Source organism: Haemaphysalis longicornis, unplaced genomic scaffold (genome assembly GCF_048455015.1).
Source record: "Haemaphysalis longicornis isolate Haplotype H1 unplaced genomic scaffold, Haemaphysalis longicornis Haplotype H1 scaffold_6, whole genome shotgun sequence".
NCBI classification, from domain to species: domain Eukaryota; kingdom Metazoa; phylum Arthropoda; class Arachnida; order Ixodida; family Ixodidae; genus Haemaphysalis; species Haemaphysalis longicornis.
In genome coordinates, this window is record NW_027526407.1 from 49860294 (window position 1) to 49885641 (window position 25348).

Consider the following 25348-nt stretch of genomic DNA (forward strand, 5'->3'; position numbering starts at 1 on the left):
AGAGACGCTATTTCTAGTATCCCTGTACCCAGCCACCACGTCCTCCCTAGGAAGAATCAAGGCGGCAACGATGTTGCTTACAAACTACACCTCACGTAATACGTCGGTGAATAGTAACGTCTCGTTACAACGAAGCCACCGGTACGGGGAAACTGACTTCGTTATAATCAGGCACCTTCGTTAAAAACGTTCAAAATCTGCAGTTGGTACCGCGAAAAACTATGAAAAGAGCGGGAATTTCAATAAAGCGATTTCGTTATAGCGACGCAGCTATGGCCCATCACAGCACGCACAATCTTGGCAACTTCGATGCCTGAAGAAGGCCTGCGAATAAAACCACTCATTTTCTTTCTCTTTCAGGATGTGATAGCTATATTCAAAGAAGTTTCGCAACGTCATCTTTTCTGTGTTGACAAAGAAGGCAGTCACCGATTGTACGATTATTCCGCCATAGGGATCCATTCTTGTCTTACGAGGTCCTCCTCTTACAAGCGTAAGCGGAACCTGCTCTCGGCCGCATAAGTATAGAAGCCGAAATTTTGGCTTGTACGGTAGAGGCATGCGCTTCATCGCAGCCCCAGGACCGGCAGCGCCCTCACATAAGAGCGAAAGAACCAAGAAACGAAACCTTCGCAGGGGAGGAAGAGACGATCAATTTTCGCCTTCACTGTAATTTGTAGAACGCTCCGCATTATCAAATTGCGCCTCCAGGCGCCGCACTACTCGGGCGAGGACGCTCTGAAAGAGCCAAAAAAGTACAAGCTTTCATCAATCGAAGCGAAGCGTTCGAAAATAACCCATGCCCGACTCCGTGTAAACACAGAGAGAGTTCCGTGCGTTACGTAATCGCTCGATGTGTGATCACGACGGTGAGAGTCTATTGCCCCCAACGGCTACGAAGGCATTGAAGAAGAGCCATCGAGAATGTCGTAAGGCGGTCGATCGCTCGACGTAAAAGGCCGCCTATAAGCGGTCGTAGGCCTTTCGAACTTGAGGGCATCGCGGCGCCGTCGCCGTTTAACGTTTCAAACGGCGATTCGTCTTTAGCCCGTAAACGCTTCAAAGGATCCCGAGGGCACTTAATCTTCCTCGGCTGAGTGCGTCCATCCGAGCGCGACGGGAAACACTTTTGGGAGGCCAAGCCCGAGATAAGCCTCGACTAACTCTAAAGTGAGGTGACGTAATCCCGATGTAATCAATCAAAAGTTGCCTCAGATCAGCCGAGGACGATAACATCTCCTGGCACTTGCCCCGACAACAACGACGCCTGTTTTGAGGAAGGCCGTTGGATCTCGTATATTTCGGCGAACATTGGGGTGCGATACCGTACTTTTGAAGGATGCGGGGTGTTAGGACTCCGGGAGCGGAAGATAAACGTTTAAAGGGACGAACAACCGATTTTCCTCGAGTACATTTTCTTTATCCCAAATGTAAGGGCATCGCTTAAAATACCTTAACCCGGGACGGTCTTGCCGCTAGCGCCCTACAACTTCTTAAATCGGAATTCTAAGCTTTACCAGCCATGCATGTCCCGCCAAAAAGAATGTTGGCAACCATGTGAGTGAGACGCGTGGCAATATACTTTTAACTGCATGTAAGGTTAAAAGAGGTATTTAAAAACTTTTCCCCGGCTAAAATAACAATAATGTGCAACCTTTCTTATTCCTTCATGCGGTTCTTGAATCACGCGTTGAAACCGACGGCGTTGTTTCTTTTGGCTTCTTCGAATAAAGGATTGATTGTTTAGACGCGTAAGGTAGTGTCACGTTCGGACACTACACGGCGCCACCTTTCCGACTTCGGAAATTCTGGCGCAAAATTAAAATTATTTCCGCCTGTTTATTTAGAAATTCATCGCGGTTACTCCAGTATATAAAACGCTGGCTTTCATATGAGCCAGAGGACATGCACTCTACAAAAATCGGTTTTCTGTCCCTTTAAAGATGGTTGATTCCTCTGTCACAGGAATCACCAAAACACGAAAGTGAAATGTGCAGCGAAAACTGAAGCTGAGCATGTTTAGCGGGTCGGCAGCTGTCTCGTGGGTGTGCTTGGCGAGCGACGTCCTGCTGGAGGGCCGTTTCGGCAAAGGTGCACTGGCGTCATTTCCGTGACGGAAATGACGTCAGTGAAATCTTGGGGTATCGCGGCATAAAACACTTTCGTGTTGAAATATAAAAGCCGAAAACGAACATCCCTAAGTATAAGGTACTCTTTAACTAAAGGTTGCTTCCCCGCAAGGAGACCCTGTGTGCAGGGGTGCACCCTTTACAGGCCGCTTGCTTCGTTGTACTGGCGTCACTTCCGTGACGGATATGACGTCAGCGAAATCTCGGTGTATCCGAGAATAAAACACTTTCGTGTTAAAAAAAATGAAGTGTGCAGAAACCGATCAAGCGAACACAGATCCAATCAGGCGTTCAGCAGAGACAAAGTGAGACATTGTATTTGCTCATGCATTAGAGCGTGTACTTCGGCTTCGAAGCACCGACCTGTTTGCACGGACATTAACAATTGGCATTCGGGCGTGAAGACATTGTATGCCTAAGACGCGGGAGAGTAACGAGGCATGGAGAATGCTTTCGCCCACTTTGAGTCCTGTGTGTTCACTGGTAAGGCCCGAAGACGACGGCATCACTCAGCTCCCAAAGGTTTACTGCCGGCAGTAAGCACAGTAGCAGCCCTAAAACACACACGCGCCCATATAATATATATGTGGGCACCATACTCGTCAAATTCTTCGCGCGACATGCCGGACACGGATTCTATTTAATTGATAACATTACCGTAATTCTGGGACATCACGCAGCTCAGAAACAAAATTCCGTACGCAACTTTTGATTACTATACACATTGCACAAAATGTCCTCAAAATTCCTACTCAAACTTCAATGGGAAATGTTGACGCCGTTGCTGGAGTCAAACCCAAGACCTCAGCAGGAGAACGCCTCAGGCCCAACGCCTCACCGTATGGCGACAATACTTAATCCTACAAACACCGTTCTTTGAGCTCCTGTTTGCTCCACGGGTAACAAGTTTGAGAAAGTACCCCATCTCTGTAAAGTGATTATCTCCAAACTTCGCGTTCTGAAAGCACAGAGCGCGCGAAACCGAATAAACTCGGGCCGCTCGAGCAAACAGAGGCTGCATCTGTTTGGGAAGAAAGCGCGCGAAGTACAAACAGAGCGAACGAGAACGACCGCAGGCGACGCGAGAACCACGGCACGTCGTTTCCCCAACCAAGACGCAGCAAAACAGCTCGCAATCAATGGAGCCAACGTCTCGCGAGTTACTCCGACTCCTCGACGAACAAAGAGCCCTCTTGCAATCCGTCCGCGCTGTGCGGAACACACATAAACCAATGGTGCGAGTTCGCATTGCGAAGCGGGAAAGCGAGGTGGGGAGGGGCGCGCAGTTTCGGTAAGAAACAAAGGATGATTGAACGGTCAATCCGTCTTTCCACCGGCGCGATGGATACCTTTCGCTCGGCGAAGCTGACAGCGCAGCCAGCGGAGGCGACGTCTCCTAACCGGGCCGACGGTAACCCTGTTGGCGAGATATGAGAAGCAGCAGCCGCAGCCGCGGGAATCGAACCACAAAGACAGGCTGAAAACGCAGGCGGAGGGGTTCGGTAGCCCTACGAAAGGGGAGGAGCATGTACTCGAATAGCCACGGAGCCCGAAAATACCAGCCATACTTGAACCAGATAGCAGTAGCACTTGGATAAGAAGAGCACACCATCGTCGTCATGCTTGCTCCTATCAAAGCAGGTCGAAGGCCTCCCGCATAGATGTACACACCCACTCCTATCTATAGCTTTTTTAGAGTCCATTCTTTGCGGCCAAATTTTTTTGTTCCATTCCTAGACAAGGACCCTACGATCTAGCTTGACCTGGTGAAGGGGGCACGAGCAACGAGCCGTAGTCAAGAGATCCCGGACTAAGGAATTCCTCCTTCGGGCGGGTGCCCTAACAGCAGCTCCTGTTGTTCAAAAGACTGTACACATTAATTCACGTCATCAATTAAACCATCTATTCGAACATATTTTCACCGTCGACCACTTTGTGAACTTCGGACATGCTTCGGTGATGACTTCAAGACACGGGGTTATCCACAGCAAGAAAAAAAAAAAAAAACGTTGACAAGTGTGTTGAGGTAGGTGGCTGGCACAAGCGTACAAGTAATTGACTATACGCGGAATATGCCAGCAAATAATGACGCCACGAATATGCGGCTTTGCCTCTGGGCATGACTCGAGATCGGATTAGATTTGCGGAGTTCAACCGGCCGAAGCTACCGTGACCTGGGTTATGAGGCGCGCCGTAGCGGAGGGCTCCGGACTAATCTTGACACGCAGGGGTTTTTAACGCCCGCCGACATCTCGACAAACGGGCGTGATCACTTCTCGCCTACATCTGAAAAGCGGCAACTGCGGCCGGAATCGAACCGCCGTCTTTGAGGTCAGCAGCGCACCTTAGCCACAAAGCTACCGCGGGGGGTCGTCTCGGGATTGGGAGGCTTCTAAGCGGAGAAAAGCGGGACCCCAGCACCGTCGGTCCCCGGCGAAGAGTAGAGTCAGAGACAAGGGCCGGGCATTACAGGGGTGGCTTCGCGACCTTGCGATGGGCTAACCCCATCAGGCTGCCGCCGCGCGGTACATCACATTGTTTCTCGCGTGCCTCGTGCACGGCCAAAGTTGCGGGCAGCGCTCTAAAAGCCTGCGCGTAGCACTCGGGAGAAGAACGGAGGCAAAGTGACCGGCCTAGTGACATACAGAGGGGGTCAAGTTGCGGCTGCTGCGCGGCGTCTGCTAGAACAGTATACGTGAAAGAATGGCACATTGGGGAATACCGTAAGCGGTGCGCAGGCGGTGGTCCCAAGCGCAACGTGAAAGGGCGCGAAATTCTGCCAGGAAAAGGTGAGCGAGTGTGCCGAAAAGAACGCGGAAAAGAAATAGTGCGTAAAACGGCAGACGTGCGAGATTAAAAAAAAAAAGATAGGTTCGTTGACGTTTCGGCCAGCGACTAAAGAAAAACCCCGGTCGGTCCACTACCGAAACGTGAGAAATTTTGCTGCTTTTTCCCTTCGTCTATTGAATTGTATAGTTAACGTAGTAGCCAAAAACACATATATATATATATATATATATATATATATATATATATATATATATATATATATATATATATATATATTCATAAGGTAAGTAGTACCTTATTTTTTCGCGCTCTGTGTGAGTTTTTATGTTTCCAGACTATATATATATATATATATATATATATATATATATATATATATATATATATATATATATATATATATATATAGACCGTTCCTGCCAGGCGCAAACACACCACCTATGAAACGGTCTTTTTGTCGGCTCATAGATCCCGAATATAAAAGAACACGGGCGATTTCCAGGCTCCATCCAATACGCCTGAGCGTGCAGAAAGCTATGGCCTAACCGACCGGCGAAAGGAAGGATACAAAAAAAGTACTTCAAAATAGGCGCGGACTGACGCTAACAGCCGTTCACGCACCTGCGCCCAGTCGACATTGAACAGCTTTTGTTTTTTTTTCTCGGTACGCTATTCCGACGTTGGATCACTCGGATTTCCCCGGTAGACGAAATGCGACAGCAAAGCCGAACACCTGCGAATTGTACACGCTCACGACTGCGTTTTTAATGGCTATTTTTGCCCAGGAGGAACCGCTCACGACTCAGGCACATGTGTTTGCAACCCGCAGACTGGGAATTAAGCTTGGACAGGAGCTTGCACGTGAACCTTCTGCTTTTTTTTTCGTTTTTTTTTTTTTGCGTGTCATGTGTACAAATTTATGCGTGTGGTGTCCCATGCGATACAGTTCAACTTACCCTTGCATACTGGGTACGGTAACAACTGTTCCGATCCCCATCACTGACGTCTATTGCAGCTCCAGGTTAAAAAAAAAAAACGAGAAAATTTTTTTCTTCTTTATTTCCGACCACCGCTGAAACACCATCAAACAAAGTCGACGGTAGCCGAACATTATGTAGCTCACCAATTTCGTTAAGCGGCGGTAATAAAATAATTTCCACCAGAATACAAAATGTTGTTCATTAAAAGGGGTCATGAAAACAATATGCAACTTTAATTTGCGAGGATTTTCCTTTGGTAATTCGCTCGACTTCACTCGACTCCATCCCTGAAAGAGGTTTTGTCTCATGACTGGAACTGCGCACACAAAACGGGACCAGAAAAGAGAACACACAACACGCTTCGTTGTGTTTTTGTTCTCTTCCCTGGTCCCGTTTTTTGGGTGCAGTTCAAGTCACGAATCATGTTCAACTAGCCCGGCTTTCATGCTGATCAAGGCAGCTCTCATGTTCAACTGATATATGGGCAGCCAGTGCCCAGTGCTTCCCAGTACCCAGTGTGTCCTAGTGTCCGTCCTAATGAACCAAATGTTCTTCTGACTTCATATTTGTGATCTCGGAAGTTCTTTTAAATCATGAAAATGTTTTCACGCACTTAAGCAAAAAAAAAAAACAGTTTTGGGCATCAAAGCGAATTGTTTCAAGTTTGCATTAAAATTGCCGCTATTGTTATAGGGCTAAATCAGTCTTGCGAATGAACAAAATCGTATTTTGTTTACACATCTGCTCTAAACCAACTTCAAATGACGAAAATCTCTTCGCTAAATCCACTACAACCAGTATGTCCATATACTAAACGGCTTGAGGGGATTGTTTAAAAGAATACAACTACCCTGTTTATTGAATAGATGTACGGCTAACTTCAACACTTCATACAGCGTATAAACACTGTTTGCTTGTTTGCACATGATTAATAGTTGTGACCCCATTCGTACGTGCCAAAGAGCTGTTGGGATGACAAAGCGTTTTGTTTTTGCTGAAGGCCAGCAAAAGGCGATATGCGCTTATGAATAAAATACATGGGCGCCAGCCTGTTGACACAAGCCTCCAAGTGACTCTGTTGACAATGTTTCCGGCTTGGAAACAACACCGCAGATGGCAGCAAAAAGCTGTGACCTTTCGATGCGGGTGCGGATTAGAAACAGGTGTTGTTTGCATAAGCAGCTGAACAAAAACGAAACAGATCGCGCAATTGTCTATAAAAACTTAGAAAGCATGTCTAAATTTGTTTTCTTGGCGGTCAAGCACTCTGACATTGGCCGAGTTCAATGAACTCGTCAAAATCATGCCATCTTCGTTCGCAAAAGATGTTTACTTCATTTTGGACGCTTAAGTCGAACAAAGCTTTAATAAAGCGTTCTCTGAAATCTCGAAGCCTACAGTGTTTAATTTATATCAGCCATATTTATAAACACTTAACCCAGTGTGTAGGCCCGCACCTGAAGCGAGATTTGGCACAGCTATGCCCTTTGATGTTAATCCTGGTGTTGTTCTTGCGCGCAATAATTTGTTCCACTCCACACATGATTCTAGTTGAACACAATAAAAATCGCATACACAATAAACACACCATTTTTGTTTGTTGGATAATTCTGGCGCGACACGGTACCTTTACAAGCTCTTAAATTCTGTTTTAGGGGTTTCTTTTTTTTTTAGGGGCGAGGCCCCTTAGTGGCTGGGGCTGTTGGCATCTCCTGTCGTCGTTGTAAGGGTCGTCTCATGTTGTCACGGTACTAAAACACCAGGAAACTCGTTTAATCCTCGTGCTTGAACGTAACGAGTGCTAGAAAAAGCTAAACAGCTTCGCGCTTCAAAGGCAAGAGACTTTTACAGCAAAGCTGTATACCTCTGCCTCCCAACGGTTTCATCTCAATTGGAAAAACCACCAAGGCGCCAAGGATACACTTTTACACTGCATGCTTCGCCCCTCCCCAGCTTTCCCGTTAGTGGAGATGGCCGAGGATTGTTTTATTTCAGCGTTAAAACCACCACTACAACTTCAGTGCAACTGAAAAAAGAGCGCTTACCTCCAGCGCGGTAGAGCTTGTTCCCAATCGTTGCACGCCATGTCTGCACTAAGCTTTCATCTGCGCGTCAACCTTTACGCCGATACTGAGAAACAACGAACTGGTTTCGCCGATTAGAGACACAAGCTTTCTTTTAATGAACACACGATACCCTCTGTCCCATACGTGCGCACTGGAAAAATGTGCTTGGCTGCTGGAGGATAGGCTACGTCATCTAGTAAACGCGTAAGCAAAACGACATAACAGTAATAACGAACCGTACAAAAGATAAAATCATAACACAACACAAAATAGTGACGGTTAAACTAAGACGGGTCGCTAGCGAGTTAGTTCATGACTTCAAAACGGTGCAGAGCTAACAGACGATCACGAATGGTGGCTGTGTTGTTGTTCCTCGGTCTGTGTACAAGCCGAGAAAAAACTAGGTTGAGTGGTGACAGACAAGGACAACGTGAAGCGTAAAACGGCAACCATATTTGTCACTGTTATGCTGGTTTCTCGTCTTTATCCGTTACCAGTTACCACCTTCCCTCCTTTGTTTACGTGACGTCATCCAGAAGAAATCTCGGGGGTATTCTCGTATTTTGTCCGTTTTCTGTCCGTTTAAAAAGTGTCCGTTTTGAGCAAGCTCTGATTGTCTAAAATCGAACACCCGGATGTGACGCCATGCAGGCACGGCGGAGCTTTGAGCCGCGGCTTCTCGGAGCAGACGATTTTTCGTCGCCTTGTTGGTTCGCTGGCGGGACAATTAATACATAAAAGATAGTTTAAAATGGGTTTAGTCGCTTAAAATGGGTGTACAAGAACAGTTGCGCAAAAGTCAACCCAAAGCCCGCCTACAACTGGAAGTACGTGTCAATAAAACGGACTCAAAACGGACCTTTTCAAAAGGTACGTTTCAAAACGGACAAACACGAGAATACCGCCCGTGCGTTCAAGCCCGCCGTTCTGGCGGAAATTCACAGCACACGTGGCGGTCCGGCGGTATCTACGCAGAACGAACGACAGCGTTACAATGCTTCTTGAAAGAAGTCCGGCCCGGCCGTTATTTCCTTGCTGACCGGTCAAGAGCGCGTCCACTTTGTGACGCATCGACTGCAGCATGCGGACACTACAATCTTCTCAAGAGGTCTTATCTTGGTATTTGACCCCGTTGCCCACGGCGGACACATTCCCGCCGTCGCGACCGTATCGACAACTCTTATCGCCGTCTGCTGGGTGACGTTATCAGTCAGTGCATTGCGCTCATTGTGATGCGGTTGACGAACTACATGTCTCAGTGCTTGGCATATTGCCCCAAAATATTGACGGAAAACTTATACAACATTGTGATCTGCAAACGTGAAGCGCACCGGTTAGTGCTATATCAACATTTAGGCTTAACTCTGGCCTCACTTATCTGCTGTGGATGACCAGCCAACTTTAGCTAGCGATTCGAAGCACGACCATCTCGTTTTCCGTTTCGGTTCAAATCTGGCCAAACTAGACAGGAATGCTTTAACGAAATTTTACCAGTATAGTACGTGTCACACTATACGGCATAGGCCGGGAACGCGTATTCTTTTGTTGACCAAACCAACAAGCGGGCCAATCAGAGCCGACTTGGGTACACGGCGTGACGGCATGTGGTTTACTTGATCTATGATGCGTAGGAGATCGAACATATGATGTCACTTGATTGTGTGCACCCACAAACCCTTCATTCCTCCTCTCTCTGTTGAAGGGTGAGAAAGAATGTCAGAACTATTCTCAAAATTATATATAAAAATTTAAGTTGCACCGCCCATGTTTCCTGGTTCTGGGATCGCCACTGTTCAACCTTGGCGTTGTTACTTGCCCAGTTGGCTACTTTTAAGTTTACAACAAATTAATGCCATTTAGCTGAAAATTTAGGCCAGATTGTAAGTGCTCGAATTCAGGAAGTTGTCAATCATTTACACAACAACTATCACGCGAGCGGGACAGTTCAGAAACGTGTACATTACGATGAACCTATTTTTCAATTGCTCACTTACTTCTTGCAGGGTCGCCAACGGCGAAAGTTTCCGATATTCTCGGAATCGTCAGAAATCGATCCGTCCATCCGTGCTCTGCGGCGAAGCGAGCTGCAAATGCAAATTATGCTCTGAGCATCAAACGTTACTTCTTAGCGCTAAGTCCTTATTTTTACTTGGCGTGGTTAACTTTTTGCCACCGCCAGTCTTTTTCGCCTCCAAGAGACATTTGCACCTATCTTTATATCTGAGATAAACAAATGGGGAAAAAATGGGTAAAATTCAAAACAACTGGGTTACTTTTAAAACAAGATTCGTAAACATAAATTCGGAAAGCTTCGGCATGCAATAAAAGCACACAGTTTTACCATGCAAAATTAAAAAAAAAAAGACAACCAAGGCATGTCATACCATATAACCAGCGAACAAAAAATTTTAAGTATTCATTACTGAGATCACAAATAATACTAACTTCGAAATAAGGCATCCACAATTTACCCGAAAACTTACTTTTTTTTTCCACCAATGCCACAGTTTAGCTTTTTTGTTTCAGTTATGGGATTCGTTCTAACGAATACGGTGTTGCCTTTTTTTGAAATCTGACGGCATACGATGCTTCTCGGTTTTTCGGCATGCCTAACCCTCTTATTTTGCTATTCGTTATAGTACATTAAACATAACGATTCCAGCAGCTATCATTCATTTTCTGAAAAGAAAATCAGCTCCGGAAAGAAAGAGTTTCCTTCTTTCCTTATCTTCCCCTAGTTTTTCATGTATATATTTTCTTGCGAATTAAATCGCTCAGTTGTTCGTCACCGCTTGTGTCGTCTATTACTTGCTCAGTCCCGTCTTCCGCGCTGTTTTCAAACGATATGATGTACCAACAAGCCCTTCAGTTCACCCTTTTGCTGTTTTTTATGTTCGATATAAACTTTTATTTGTATATTCGATATAAGCTTATATTCGTTTATAAATCAACGAATAAAACGCGCAATTCATAAATATCTCATTTTAAGAAGCTGCCTTCAAGAAGCTGCCTTGACAGCCCTGACTCACGTGTGCCTGTTTTCAAAAAGCGCGTATACGTCACTCACCAACAAGCCGCAAATACTCTTCCACATATCGGCGTGATAAGAAAGGCGGACGGTCTATCGATACCGTAATCGTACTTCGACATGCGGATGCCTTTCCGCAACCCAGTGACTCATAATCTCAGGCATGTCTGAAATCGCTTGAAACACCCCTTCCTCCGTGCTCTCTCGACAACTATCCGGTAACAGCACACACCTCACGCACGCACCACCGCACAGGTTATATATGCCCGTCAAGCTACACGGCCTTTCGACCGCCTCCACGCGTATACGTGCAACTTGGCCAATCACATTGACGCACTTGTCAGCAGTTGATGACGCTAGCATCTCTCTTCCAGTCACTGTAACGCATTTCTGAAGTTCCACCCGGAACGAATCCTTTTTTTACATTTTTCCGCACAGAAAAAAAAGCAATACGTGTACATCCGCGAGCGCTGACTTTGCACGTATACACTATGTAGCAACAGCGCTACTTCAGGAAGTTCCGACAACCCCTGAAATTGCTCTCTGGGGTGTAGAGGTACAAGAATGTGCCGCATCTGCGTCGTATCGGGTTGCACTTCTGAATTGCAATCATAAAATAACAATGGAAAAACGTTGACAGCGTGGAAATGCAGCGTTTCCGAATCCGTTCGTTTCACGGCGATTTTCAAGCGGAAATGAAATGACACTGCATCTCCGGCGAGACTATTTCCTTGCACGCCATAAAAAAAATGCTCGATAGATAGCGTTACGTACACCCAACTGTCTGTTTTTGATTAAGTATAATCTGTCAGAGTAAATTCGCCCATAAAAATAGGAGCCACTTACTTTATCAACTCACTGCATGGTGCGGCAATTGTTCTTTCGCGCGTATTTAGCTCGCTTTTCGGTGAAAGACATTTATTTTAAGTAAAAGTTCTTCCTTTGGCAGAAAACGACGACGCCAACAAAGGTTTTAATTCATTTCAACCACTCCTTAACCCCTCAAAAATCAACTCTGGTGCAAGACGAATAAAACATGGCAATGGTTGGCATCCTGCGCTCACCATTATTAATCTTGCAATGATTGTTATTAATCTATCATTATTAATGTATTGCTGATCTATCATTATCGTCATTATCAATCTAGCAACCTGGTGCGCACGGAAAACTCGTTAGAAATTTGCAACATTTCCTTGTTTTACATTCGCGACGTAACTCGTTTCTGTGTCTAACCCCTCCCTGCTCTTCCCCTCAGTTTTCAACCAGTGAGTATTAGTATTGTGTTTTCGTTTCGTAGTAAACACCAAGGGAGTAGTTAATTTTGAATTGGAGCAAATTTCGTCTTATGAGAGTTGTCATTTTGGAAATTACCAACGCTGGAAAGACAAAATCGCATAATGTTAACAAACTATACCGCAACAAACAACAACGAAGCATGATTCTCTTTCAAGCAGTTTTGCAAACTCTCAAAAATCCAACTATAAGGCTTGTAAGTAGACCTGCATACCCAACTGTATCAGATATTTATATATAACAATGTACGAACTTATCGGAAGTTGCGGCAGATGAACAACCCGCACTCACGGAAGTTGGGTATTGCGGTTGCCGCTGAAGTTTCCCGCCAGAAATCTTAATTCGTTGTTTGTATATTGCCGCGTACGGTTCCCATTTAGTTGTCCAAGTCTCTAATGCTGTATTCTTGACGCTCGAGAGAGGAGTTTGGCGACAGTCGTGTCACGTGTCCAGTGCCCGGCTGTTTTTGGTATTTGGATCGCATCTGCATTGCGGCGCCTTGATTCGGTTTGATTCCGAAACCATACTCTTAAACGTCGTTTTCAAACCGCAAATTACATTAAAAGATTCGACGTGATCGTTAATATTTATAACCGCATCGACACTTCAATCGACTGCGACGTAACGACTCGAGGTGCTATCATTCATTTTAAAAAAAGAAAATCAGCTCCAGGAAGAAATAGTGTGTTTCGGGAATTAAGCAAAGTTTGCGACAGAATTGGTTGTTTTTATACGGAAACAACTGTACCAGGTAAAATACTTGAAATAACGCCAATAATTAACTATTCTTTATGGTCGATATAAATTGTTTTTTTTTTTTGGTATGTTCGGTAGAAGCTCATCGCTTCTATCGAATTTCGTTTCGATATTCGAAACTTTCGAATATTCGTCTTGCCTGGTAGTCGGCGTAAAGCGACGAATATGCTTCTTTTGTCGATGCCGTCATTGCTGACTCACTCACGACGGTATTTGCATTGCAGACTCTCTCCAGTGTCGTATTCTTTTCTTTATGTTCGGCCACAAAACGCATCAAGTCGATTCGCGGCAGTAAATTCGTGCCTTACAGCGGAACTTATCGATCACGAAGAGGGCATCGATTTCGGCGTTGGAGTGGGGGAGATTCTTTGCCGTGGGTTCGCCGGTGCTCTCAGCCGCCGCACGCGAGCACCTGCGCCCTGTCTCGGCCTTATCGTGTGCAGAGGCACGGAGGGAGCGAGTGAAAAAAAAAACGCAAAGCTTGTCGAAACGAACATTGCAAGTGCAGCGGGCGAAACTGCAAGCGTAACACGACTCCTCGAGAATCTACACCGGCTGTAGTACCCTCCCCTCTTCCACCCTCAAAGTCCCTCTTGAGTTGAAGCTCGCTGCGAGGTGGGGATGCAAATATTGGACGTCGTGACTTCGTGCACGAACTCTTCCGTCCGTGCCGTCTATCGGGGAGAACACTAAGCGCGCGGCATGATTTCACTGGAGGCGACGCGCGCAGAATGAAATAACAGCTGCAGGCATTGTGCACGCAATTGCGATGTGGCTGTGCGTTGTCTGTGGGAGGAACGGGTGGCGTATTTTGTCGAATGCATGTTGAGTATCAGTAATTGTCGACCGTTTAGTCCACCAACAATTATATATACATACATATGTACAGTCTTCGTCAAAATTTTCTAGTCCATACCGGAACCGCGCCGGCCGCAAAAAATCCAAGAACAAGTTGGTGCTGCGAGCGAAGCTGAAACTTCATACTGGAAAGCTAGAGAAAACACCTTTCTTCTTTCGTATTGTCATTAAATATTGTTGTCACATTTAAACGTAAAGCTGATTATTCGAATTCTTTGTGGTCGAGAAGGCTTATGATTTGCCTCGAAAATTTTGACGAAGGGTGGACATCCACACATACACACACATATTTATGTACGTGTGTACAGGTGTCGTCATAAGTAATGGGACAAAGATTTGTGAATATCACAAGATATTAGTTTTACTGGCTTTATGACACCTCTTACCGGTTTACAGGAAGCTTTTTCTATACGGGAGGACTCCTTTAAAAGCACACCAATGCAGGCAGGCAGTTTACGGAAGAAGAAATTCCTGTAAATATACGAGACAGTCTTCCCATTACTTTTGACGGCGTCTGCACATGTATGTATGTATGCGTGCATGCATGTGTGTATGTATATGTAAGTATGTATGTATCTATGTATCTACGTACGTACGTATGTATGTGTATGTATGTACGTACGCATGTATGCACGTATGTATGCGTGCATGCATGTATGTATATGTAAGTATGTATCTACGTACGTACGTATGTATGTGTATGTATGTACGTACGCATGTATGCACGTATGTATGTATGTGTATGCATGTATGTATGTGTTTGTATGTACCTAGTATGTATGTATGTATGTGCCTGTAACGTGTACGTGAAAATCAGAAGACTGTATCGTGGCTGAGCTGGGGATGCATTGCTAAAATAATTACCGCTTACTGTTGCTAGTCGTAATTGATCGCTAGTGTACCTATATATAGGCTTCCACTTGTACAACCGGCCTACATCTAAATCAGTCGTCTTGCGTTCCGGTACACAGGACAATCGTCATTCTTCTGTCCACCATGACCCCGCCGGTCCTATCGCTATGTCGATAACTCCAGTTTATAGTTGTTGACCTCAAAGCTGACAAAGTTTTTCTAGGTATAACACATTCCATACTGCTAAACTGAAGCCTAAATGCGAGCAAAAATTATCAACTGCTCGCGGCGACACAATTAGAAAAAGAATTAAGAGCTCGATACAATTGTTTACACGCCTCGCTGTTTTTCTGGCATGCTTAGACAAAACGCGGCATAATAGCGCTTAGCTATCTTCTTCTGTATCAGGGAAGCTTCGGAACAATTCCGAGATCTACAATTAAGTCGTGAGGCGCGCAAACTTTATTGTCAACATTTCTAGCGGCGACGATAACGAGCAGGTTTGATCATAGCCGAACTGTCAACACCTTCAATTCCTGCGTCCTGGAAGCGACCATTTTATCGCTGAACTTTACCAGCGGGGCGATAACTGGCGCAGTCGACAGAACGCACGCCACGTTCGAACTGCGCATGCGCAACGAACTTCCAACAATGCGCAGGTGCACCGATACTTGCCATGGTGTAACTGATAAAAAAAAAAAAGCTAGGAAATCCGTGAGCATCACCGAGAATTTCGCCGCCTGAGTAGCCGATTTATGTCCCAGGAACGAAAATATAATTCACGTCGTCTTCGCACCCACCGCACACGCTCAACGAACGAATTTCTACTGTCTTCTTAAAAAAAAAGAAAAAAAAAAAACTCCACCGCAAGCTGTCAACGTGGAAATATCCGTACGACAGGATTCTGTCAATACGATCCCAAAAGCGTTGCTATATATGTCACGAAAACATGCCCCTCCGAACTTTTCCACCTTAGTTCTACGAACGAAAAAAAAATGACATAATTTTCAGTGTCATTACCGTGACGAGGGACCCTTGACGTGTTCTAACGGTTTTCCTGTCGCCTGTGCACGTCCCGCGCTTTTACTGTTTCTTTTTTTAATTTATTGGACGTACAGGCAGCTCAACGGCGACAGATTGCTTTGGACGGACAATGATTGTGCCGGTGAGTGTCATGGACAGAAAAGGAACATGTGCTGAGGAGTCCGTGACCATCTGCTTTTAACTGGCGCGCGTTCAACCTCTGGAAACACAATTGCGATAACGTCACCGACAATTATTCAGTTTCCTCACCTCTGCTTGTATTATGAGGGCCAAAAATACTCCGAGGTCAAACAGCGCATGTCTGGTCGTTATTCTTTCCTTTTCAAGGGCCTCCTGTCACCCCTGTTTTTGAGCCGTGTTTGTTACAGGCACTAAATTAAAGACGAATCAGCATAGCCCAAAGCTAATCGCAATAATCATACAGTTTGTTGAATTCAGTCGCCAAAGTCTTGTATCGAACAAAAAAAAAAAGCGCGCCCGTTTGCAGAAATGTGAAAACTTGAAGGGCTCGAGTGTCGACCCGCTGTAAAACGTCGCAAGGTGAGCATTGATTACCTTTGTGGGTTAGTTCATGACAGCCGTCGAAACTACCGCGAAACTATGAACACTTCCGCGCCTTTCCAACCACAAGGACTACAATCCAAACAGAAGAAGTTATTCAAATAACACTTCCTGGTCAACTACTAACATTGCTTGGCTGCTATTGGACACGAAGGTCGCAATGAAAGGTAGTACAAGAAATGGAGCGGCGACGGAACCAGAAGCGGAAACGGGGGGGAACATTTCTTTCCCTCCACACACAAAATGTTCCACCAAGCCAGCACGTTATGTTTATCCTTATTTCTTTTTGGCCATTCTTCACCCCTGGATAGAAGAGGCAGCCATAAAAACCTGCCATAAAATAAATTATACCTTCGATGTCGTACTTGGGGCCACCAAACCTGGGAAATCCCCAAGTAGCGAAGTTAGCAGCGGCTTTCAGCGACGCTGCCAACGACGCAGCGCGAGCAATGACTCTGTACGGAGAAAACCGCGCACCCGCACAGCTGCTGCTACAGCGTCGGTAGGTTTTCATGGCGCACGCGTGACCGGCGGGAAACGCAACAACCACAAAATCCCGAAGACGAAGAGAATAAAGCGGCCGGCGCCGCACCTTACTCACCCGTCAAGCGTTCGATCAAAATCCTAGCGTGGGCCGAAATCCCGGGAACGTTGTTGAGCCGGTGGACAACACGTTTCGTCGATTCCGCCGTGTCGACGAACACGGCGGACGATACGTCATTTTCGTGTCGTCTGCTGTTCTCTCAAAGTCGTCTGCTACTCGTGTAAAAATCCACTGGATTCTCCGCGGACAAGAAGTCGACAACGAGGCCGGGACACCACCAACACCACGTTGCGCACGCACGCACACAACACGAGAAATACAGAAAGCACTAGGAGGACCTGTCGCCAGGAGAAACAAACCCTCGGGCCGCGACAGACAAAACGCGGCGAAGAACGCAACCGACCACGAGAACGCGCACGCGCTCTTCTGCTGCAGCGATCGCCGCCGCTGCGGAAGCAGACGAAACGAAACGAACCGCGCCGTTGCTGTGACGTCACGAAACACATGCGCCGCGACCGACGCGCCGTTCGGCGACGGGAACGCGCACCACGATGGGACGCAATCGATTTGCCGGCGCGCACATCGGCGGCGGCTTGGTGAAAGCGCTGCCGTACTTCGAAGCGCTAGCTCCGACTAGCGCACGCACCCAGAGGTAAGCTGGGGTGTAAGCGAAATGAACGCGAATGAAAGCTGGGGTGGATGAAAACGAATCCCAGCTTTGCCGGTTCCTCTTCGTGATTGCGATCGTAGGCGTTTCTTGTTTGGCGATTGCATCTTATTTCTTGCTGTCGGTGTTGCGCGGCGCGGCCTAGTACGTGATGCAAAAGAACGCGGGGGGCGATTTGGGCGTCATTAAGCCGAAGTTTCTGTTTCGTCTTGGACGTACTGCAGGCCGCCCCACGAGTGCGTCGACGGCACTAATGTATGCATGGCTCGTTCCTCTTGCTTTAGTGCAAAGGAATATTTATGGAAAGAAATGTCTTTTTTTTTTTTTTTTCTGTGGTGAGCCTATTATGGTAATATTTCATCTTCGTGCCGGAGCACCCGTTGGCCCCGTCTGGAGTTGTCCGGCACGTTCTTCTGGTGTACAGTTTTGGAAACTAAGTTGATATTTTCGGTAGGCCCTTTGAGCGCTGCGAGTCATGTATGGATAGATGTATAGGATGAGATGGAAATCAGACATACGTGGAAAAAAACTTTAAAGTTTACTTACGTATAGTTCAGGGGATTTGCCTTCATCAGAGTAGGATGCCACCTTTGTAGTGACGCAGGCCAGTCTCAGCTGACCGATAAGTAAGCGAACTTCGTTGTTTAACTGTGGCCAACTTTGCACTCATCCTATCTTTAATAGCGCTTTGCGTCTTTACTTTGACTCTAGACTCATATAAAAGCAACGGAAACATCTACAGGAACACTTTATTGCATTTATATAACAACCTTATGGTTCAGCTTCTCCAACAAATGGTCTCCTCGATTCGGCTACACTTTCTGCACTAGTTCACAAAAGTGCCGTGCAAGTGCAGCGCCAGTTCTTTCGCAAGCTACACCTTGCACGAGACGAGAACTCGCACAGGGGCTAGTGCAGAAGTGTAGAAGAACTGGTGCAGCACGGCGTCAAATCGAGGGCCGAAGTGCAGGTGACGCAAGCTGCACTGGTAAATCGAGTGCGCGAGTGCTGCACCGCCTGAACTGGTGCAGAAAGTGTAGCCAAATCGAGGAGACCAAAAGAGTAACATCGTCAATCGTTCCGTCCTTTGTTTGTGCGTACTTAGCGCCTTTTAGATAAAAAAAATTAAACAAAAAAACAGGTTGTTCTCCCAAAGTTGTTCTCGCTAGTTATGCTCAATGAGCGGTCGGCTATGAATATACATTCTGGCGTGAGATAGGGCTCGAACCGCCATGCCCCGGGCCCATTTATTACATAGTCTCGACTTCCCATGCCTATAACAACCAAAAGAAATGGCTGACGACTGCATATTGTTTGGTTATCATGCGTGATTGTCCGACTAACCTGCCATAGCGAAATTCCGAATCAGTGAAAGGACATCTTGGGGTGGTTTTGATTCGAGAGCCAAACCTCGTCATTTTGTATAGTGTAATAGTTTAGAAACTATTTGTAATTGTAGTTGGGCAATAATTTTGCGCGTGTGAAATTACGTTGTCGACCCGCAACACAACCTACAAGACACAGGACGATAGCAAGAGGACACACGAAGCGCTTACTTGCAACTATATATAGATTTCATTTTCTCGTATTTACGTATTTAGTTCTTATTTTGCATCCCACAAGGAGCATGGGGAGACCAAGATGTCCCTGCATATATGCACCACTATTTCGTTCATAGGACAAAGACCGAGGCGGTAGTACAGACAGAAAGAGTAGAATATGTAACAGCACAATTTCTTTTAATAACACTTATGGGGATAAAATCGTGTGTTGAAATTGTCTTGTGAACTGCAATTCTTCTTCTTATTCTTGTTGTTGTTGTTGTTGTTGTTTCATTCTTGTTGTTATTATTATTGTTGTTGTTGTTGTTCTTCTTCTTCTTCTTCTTCTTCTTCTTCTTCTTCTTCTTCTTCTTCTTCTTCCTCCTCCTCCTCCTCCTCCTCCTCCTCCTCCTCCTCCTTCTTCTTCTTCTTCTTCTTCTTCTTCTTCTTCTTCTTCTTCTTCTTCTTCTTCTTCTTTTTCTTCTTCTTCTTCTTCTTCTTCTTAAAATTATCGTGGAGATATATGACGCTGTCATTACCACTGTCGGCTGAGTTCGCGCTGAACACTTCCAGGGCTTGTCCTCATGTCATGCGAGGACACCGCCACAAATATCACTGCGAGCTCCCAAATAACATATATTACTTCAGCATGACCCTTCCCAAATGTTCAGCTAAGGAAGTCCAACCAACGGTGTGGCATTGAGCCTTGTTTTGTACTTTCCTAACAGCGATAGGAGGGCATCAACCTTCAGTATAGTTATCAACGACTATGCGTTGCTCGCCGACGTTTGCTGCAATTCCGCAGAAACGTCTAGACGTCTAGTTTTTGAACCTTGCAGACAGCAGAAATCGCAAAAACTGCAGCACATTCCTGACAACATGACGCTGAACACGCTGCTTACTGTTGAAGCCACAAACGAGAGGAGATAAAGGCTTAGTTGTTATTCAGCTTGTTATCACGGATTGTGCTGATTTGCGAAGCTAGGATTTTTGCGCATGAGTGGGATTGAAGCCAGCAGTCAAACGCAGGCTTATAATAGAGATTTCACACTTGGTTGCAAGGGTGAAGGCTTAGCTTAAGACTTGGTTGCAAGGGTTAAGGCTTGGTTGCAAGGGTTAAAGCAAAGGTTAAGCGCTCGTGTTTGTCACATTCTTCTTGTTGTGCCTTGTCTGAGTTTGCGCTGTTCCCCCTTTTGTATTCACACTTGGTACTGAGGCTGGAAGCATTAGTATTTACCATAGATTACGGTCTACCTTATGCAGACACAACAAAGGTACAACGCCTGAAACGCAGGTTCTAAGTAATTAAGGAGCGCAACGAATGCGAAGGTACAGCCGTGCTGGCAATCTAGTTAGTACGAATTGCAGCTTATAATAGCACCATCAAATCAGTTTTTTTTTCTGCACAGTGATCACCGCTAGAGTATACGGCAACTTATTATATTAAGTTATTATAAACAACATATAGTATCCTTATCGTATGAAATTACAAGTGGTATATCATCAAACGTCGTTAGCGAACACTTCACCACCATCATCAACAGTTGATGCTTTAAGAAGCACCTCCCAACCCTATGCCGTCGTCTGACCACCAGAGGTGTGTGCAGCCTCTAAAATATGCAGGTCAAGCCGATTTGACAATGAAATCAACTTCCTCCTCGGCAGCCTTTTAGTACCATTGAATGTGGGGAATTATCTGATTTCTTTGCTTTCTTTGATCAAGGAGGAGTAAACATTTAATTGAGCAGTCAATGTTGTTGGGTTGACCGCCAGGTGGTAAACCTCCTTAGTTCAGGAAGTCCTGGGTCTTAGCGGCCTGCCTCATCCAGTGTACCAGATGTTGTTGATGATCCGGGTTGGAGCTTGTCAACCGACCCTCCCACTGCTTAAATGGGTGATTTGGATTTGGGGCAAGGAATGGTGTGTGACGGCACTCCCATACCATGTGGAAGAGAGTGCATGGCTCTGTGCAGAATTCACAAGTGTATGTGTACAATGTCGGATGTACTGAGCGTAGTAATGTACCATGTGGAAATGTGTTAGTTTGTAGCTGTCTGTAGATGGCCGTGTCTTCGCGAGACATGTTGAGATGGGGATGCGGAAAGGTTCTTCGTCCCAGATGGAAGTGGGCCAGGATGTCACTGTACCTTTTGGGGATTATTTCTCCTGTTGGGCTTATGGAAGGACTGGCTGACATCCCAGAAGAAAGCGCCCGGTGTGTACGAGCTCGGGCTTCGGCGTGAGCCGCCTCATTCCCTTCCAGTGATGAATGAGCCGGTGTCCATATGATAAACATTTCGTGTAAATCAGGGTGGGCCGATAGAATTTTTGCTGCTGTTGATGAAATGCGTCCAATTTGGAAGTTTCGACACGCTGTCTGGGAGTCTGATATGATGGTTGCATGTTCTTTGCCAGTGGTAGCTGCAAGGGCACTGGCTGCCTCTTCGGCTATGTAGATGTCCTGGGTAGGTGTAGAAGCAGAAGCTAGCTCAAGTCCCTGGTTATTGACTATGCTAATAAGAAAAGAAAAAAAGTAATTATATCCTACTACACCTGCCAAGACAAGCTTGTGCGTTCCTGTACTTTGCGATCTCTTTCAGTATTTTCCTGCAGAAGCGCGCTCAAATGACTCGAAAACAATTCGTTCACGATCCGGCTTGCGGCCATTTTAGAGATTCAGCCTATTGTTTACGCGCGTATCCAACAATTAGCCACTCAATCTCCTCGTCAGCTAACGAAAGCGCCAGGCAACCCCAAGTGCATGCGCCAAGCCACTGCAGTGCTGTTTCCACCGTCTACATATATTACCGTCTTCAACGACGGAAGGAACTTCCGCCGCAGACTTAACTCACTTAGCGTTCTTCAGGAAGAAGACCATATCGTTTTTCCAGCGAAAAGGAAGAAAACGGGTGAAGGTAATGATGAGGAGGCGAAGCAGAGCTCCCCTTTTCTCGAGGGCGAATTTGGCGATGGGAGTTCCGCAAAATCAATCGCCGGGCCACGCCGCAGATCCACGAGGCGCCTTTGGAGCTGCTGTTTTCTTGATCGACGACCATGGGCGAATCGATTCCCTCGTGCGTCTGCGGATTATGTGCTCGCCAGAAGCGCAGTCTCTTCGGACGTGCGCCAACGAAGCGGTAGCAGGTAGACCGAAGCACTGGTTCGAGGGTGGGGACTTCGTTATTCCTCGAGGCACGGTTCTGGCGCTTGCAGCTTGGCTGGTTAGCGAAATTGGAAAGTTGTGTTGTCTATCCAGTGCTCGGTAGCTGTTTGTTAGCCTTCAAGGGGCCATGAAGACAAAATACTAACTTTGTTTACTTTGAAACAACGGGAATATTAGCGCAAATGAAAAAAAAACTGGGGTTGATTCCTCTGTCATAGGAATCATTAAAACACGAAAGTGAAATGCCCAGCGAAATCTGAAGCCGAGCATGATTTGCGGGTCGGCGGCTGTCTTTTGGGTGTTCTTGGCGAGCGAAGTCCTGCTGGCGGCTCGCTTCGGCAAAGGTGTACTGGCGTCATTTCCGTGACGGATAAGACGTCAATAAAATCTTGGGGTATTGCGGCATAAAACACTTTCGTGTTAAAATATAAAACCCGGAAACGAACAACCTATAGTATAACGAACTCTTTAGTACTAAAGGTTGCTTCCCTGCAAGAATGCCTTGTGTGCAGGGTCTTCTTGCGCCCTTTACAGGCCGCTTGATTCGTTATACTGGCGTCACTTCCGTGACGGATGTGACGTCAACGAAATGTTTGTGTATCCCGGAATAAAGCACTTTCGCGTTAAAAAGAAACAGCTAGTTTTTGTTACATCACTCAACCCAATTCTCACCACGAACTACGTTTTTTAACCGAAAAGAAGAAAGGAAATATTGAAAAACTGTCAAATTTTGCGATACAGTTACGCAGGTGCAGCTCGATTTGTTACAGATAATTATGACGTTACTGTTAGGAATACAACTATTGTTTATGACCTTGGATTGAGGGCACGTGCAGCACGTAGAGAAATATTAAACCTAAAATTTCTTCATAACCCTTGAAGTGATAAAACGGGAATTATAAAAGCATCTATTTAAAGGGGCCTGATTACGTCACTTCGAGACGGGTTAACCCAAGAAAAATTAGACCGTATCAGTGCCGAAATAATGTCTATAAGTATTCTTTTTTTCCCAAAGCACAATTGGTAACAAGAATGCCCTCCCGAGTGACGGGGTTTCTGCAAACAATTCTCAGACTGCCATTGATGACTTTGTTATCCAGCGCGTGATAGCCATCCATCCCCCACGGTGCCGTTTTGATACTTGCTGTTTCACTGCGATGTCATTTTTTTGTGATTGTATGACTCATTTTCAGTTGTGAACATTCCTACATTAATGTCATACTGGCGCTGTAGGTATTTGCAATAAATAAAAATAAATAAATAATATGGGAATGATTGGCATATTGAGGGCCAGTACTGAAACATCAGTGTATATTAACAGCATGTTGAATTCGAGAGATGCGATAAAAAAGAACTGAAGGCCACACTATATAATCGTCCAGACAGTAGGTTTGGTCGGCGGCCGTCAATCGCACTGACAAGAGTTTGTGACGTCATACAGAAATTGCCGGAAAGTGGCTTCTGATTCGCCATTCCTTCATCTGTTTCCTCTAATATCTGTATTACTTAATTGAAGGTCGCGATAAAATTGCTATCATTTTTATCGTCGGGACAAGCAGTCTTTTAGGGGCGAAGCGCCTTTGGACTTCGCTTTGTCCGTGGCTTGTCCCTTAGCGACCGTGTATACAGTGTTGCGCATACGCGAAGAGCATTGGATTGGATTGGGTTGGGTTATTTTGGATTGGATTGGATTAAATTGAATTGTATGAGATTGCATTGGAATTTTATATACTGTTTATTTTATATATCAGGAATTTTATATATCATATTGCATTGGAATTTTATATACTGTACACACGCGTTGTCACTCATTTACGTGCGCGAGTGGGCAATGCCACGGGTGATTTACGGTAAGAACGATCCCCAGTGCTTCGCCCACTCGTCATGATTCACTTCATGTAGACGCGGGAATTTTTTTCTGATTAACCAAACTTGTATTCTGTCTCCATGCACCCTTTAACTATACACTCTTAATAAAAATGTCGCAAAAGGGTAGCAACTGCCGTATTTACTGACTTCTTACGAACCTGACTACGCGGTACGGTACGTAGGCTCTGCCACTAGCAACTGCATGGTTAGGAAATTAAATGGGTGTAGGAAGTAGTATACACTACATTAGAGTCGTGCTTATGACTAGGTTATGCATGACCGGTTAGTAAACGCATGTAGCTCAGAACGGTGTTATCTCCAGGGCTGCACAAGTGGAGGTAGTGGTGCTTGCAGCCTGCTTCAGTTAGTAACCCTAACTAGTGCTGCACTTACTACCTCTAGCTACTAAGTACCTTGTGTATACTGCACAAGTAACTTGTTAGTGTTTCGTTAGTGAATGCCACAACCTTTTTTTTTTTATGAGGGTATGGCTGTGGACGTATTGGGGGCTTTGTCGCGCCTTTCTGTTTTCTCGGCATTAATTTGTTTATTTTTTGGAAACATTCATTTCCACATGAGTCTGTAAACATTTCAGTGCGCAGCCCTTTGGCAGCCACTACTACTGCGATTTGACATCGGCGTCGCAACCCAGCTAATGAAAACAAAGAAAATGGCGGAGGAAAGTGCGGCGAAAGTGATGGGAGGGCGGCATGCTGAGCTCGCACGAGACTATCCTCGGCGGCGATGCATGGCGAAAGGGTGAGGGGGAGGCAGTGAGACATGCTGGGTGGCGGCGACGGGCTGTGATATGACGCCATGGCAGCGCCCCCGTCGTGCGCTCGACGATGATGCGTTCGCTTCCTGAGACGCAGTGCGCGCCGCCGACGCAGAGGATTACCATCGCTTACATTTTCGCGGGAGGTTCAAACACAATTTACAACAGCATGCTCGGCGGCGGCGACGCGCTGCGAGATAGCGGTAGAGTAGCGCGCGCCGCCGTGCGTTCGCTCATCACGCGATCACTTTCTGCTACGCAGCAGCTATGCGCCGTGACCGAGAAGGCTGCAGTTCGTGCAGCGCATAAATTTTGAACTGGGGAGTTTAGTAATCGTCAGACATTTTTTGAGAACTTAGTTTGAGAACTAAGGGAGAACGAAGTCGGAATTATAGAGTATAAATCGGTCTTTATAGGCACGTGGGTATCGTT

At 45.9% G+C, this 25348-nt stretch overlaps 1 protein-coding gene across 4 annotated transcripts in view; it reads right to left on the reverse strand.

Annotated features, from left to right (window-relative positions):
* Window positions 1-25348, reverse strand: part of Prosap (SH3 and multiple ankyrin repeat domains prosap) — a 192231-nt gene that overhangs the window by 145777 nt on the left and 21106 nt on the right. For 2 of the 4 annotated variants that reach the window (XM_077674252.1, XM_077674248.1), the window contains exons 1-2: window positions 16959-17365; window positions 9960-10049 (exon numbers count right to left, since the gene is read on the reverse strand). The exons of 1 other annotated variant lie outside the window; for it this stretch is intronic. In XM_077674252.1, the coding sequence (XP_077530378.1) occupies window positions 9960-10027 (68 nt within the window). In that variant the 5' untranslated portion in view covers window positions 10028-10049; window positions 16959-17365. Of the gene's footprint in view, window positions 1-9959; window positions 10050-16958; window positions 17366-25348 lie in introns of those variants that run through there. One more of the 4 variants, XM_077674249.1, reaches the window with a different exon arrangement.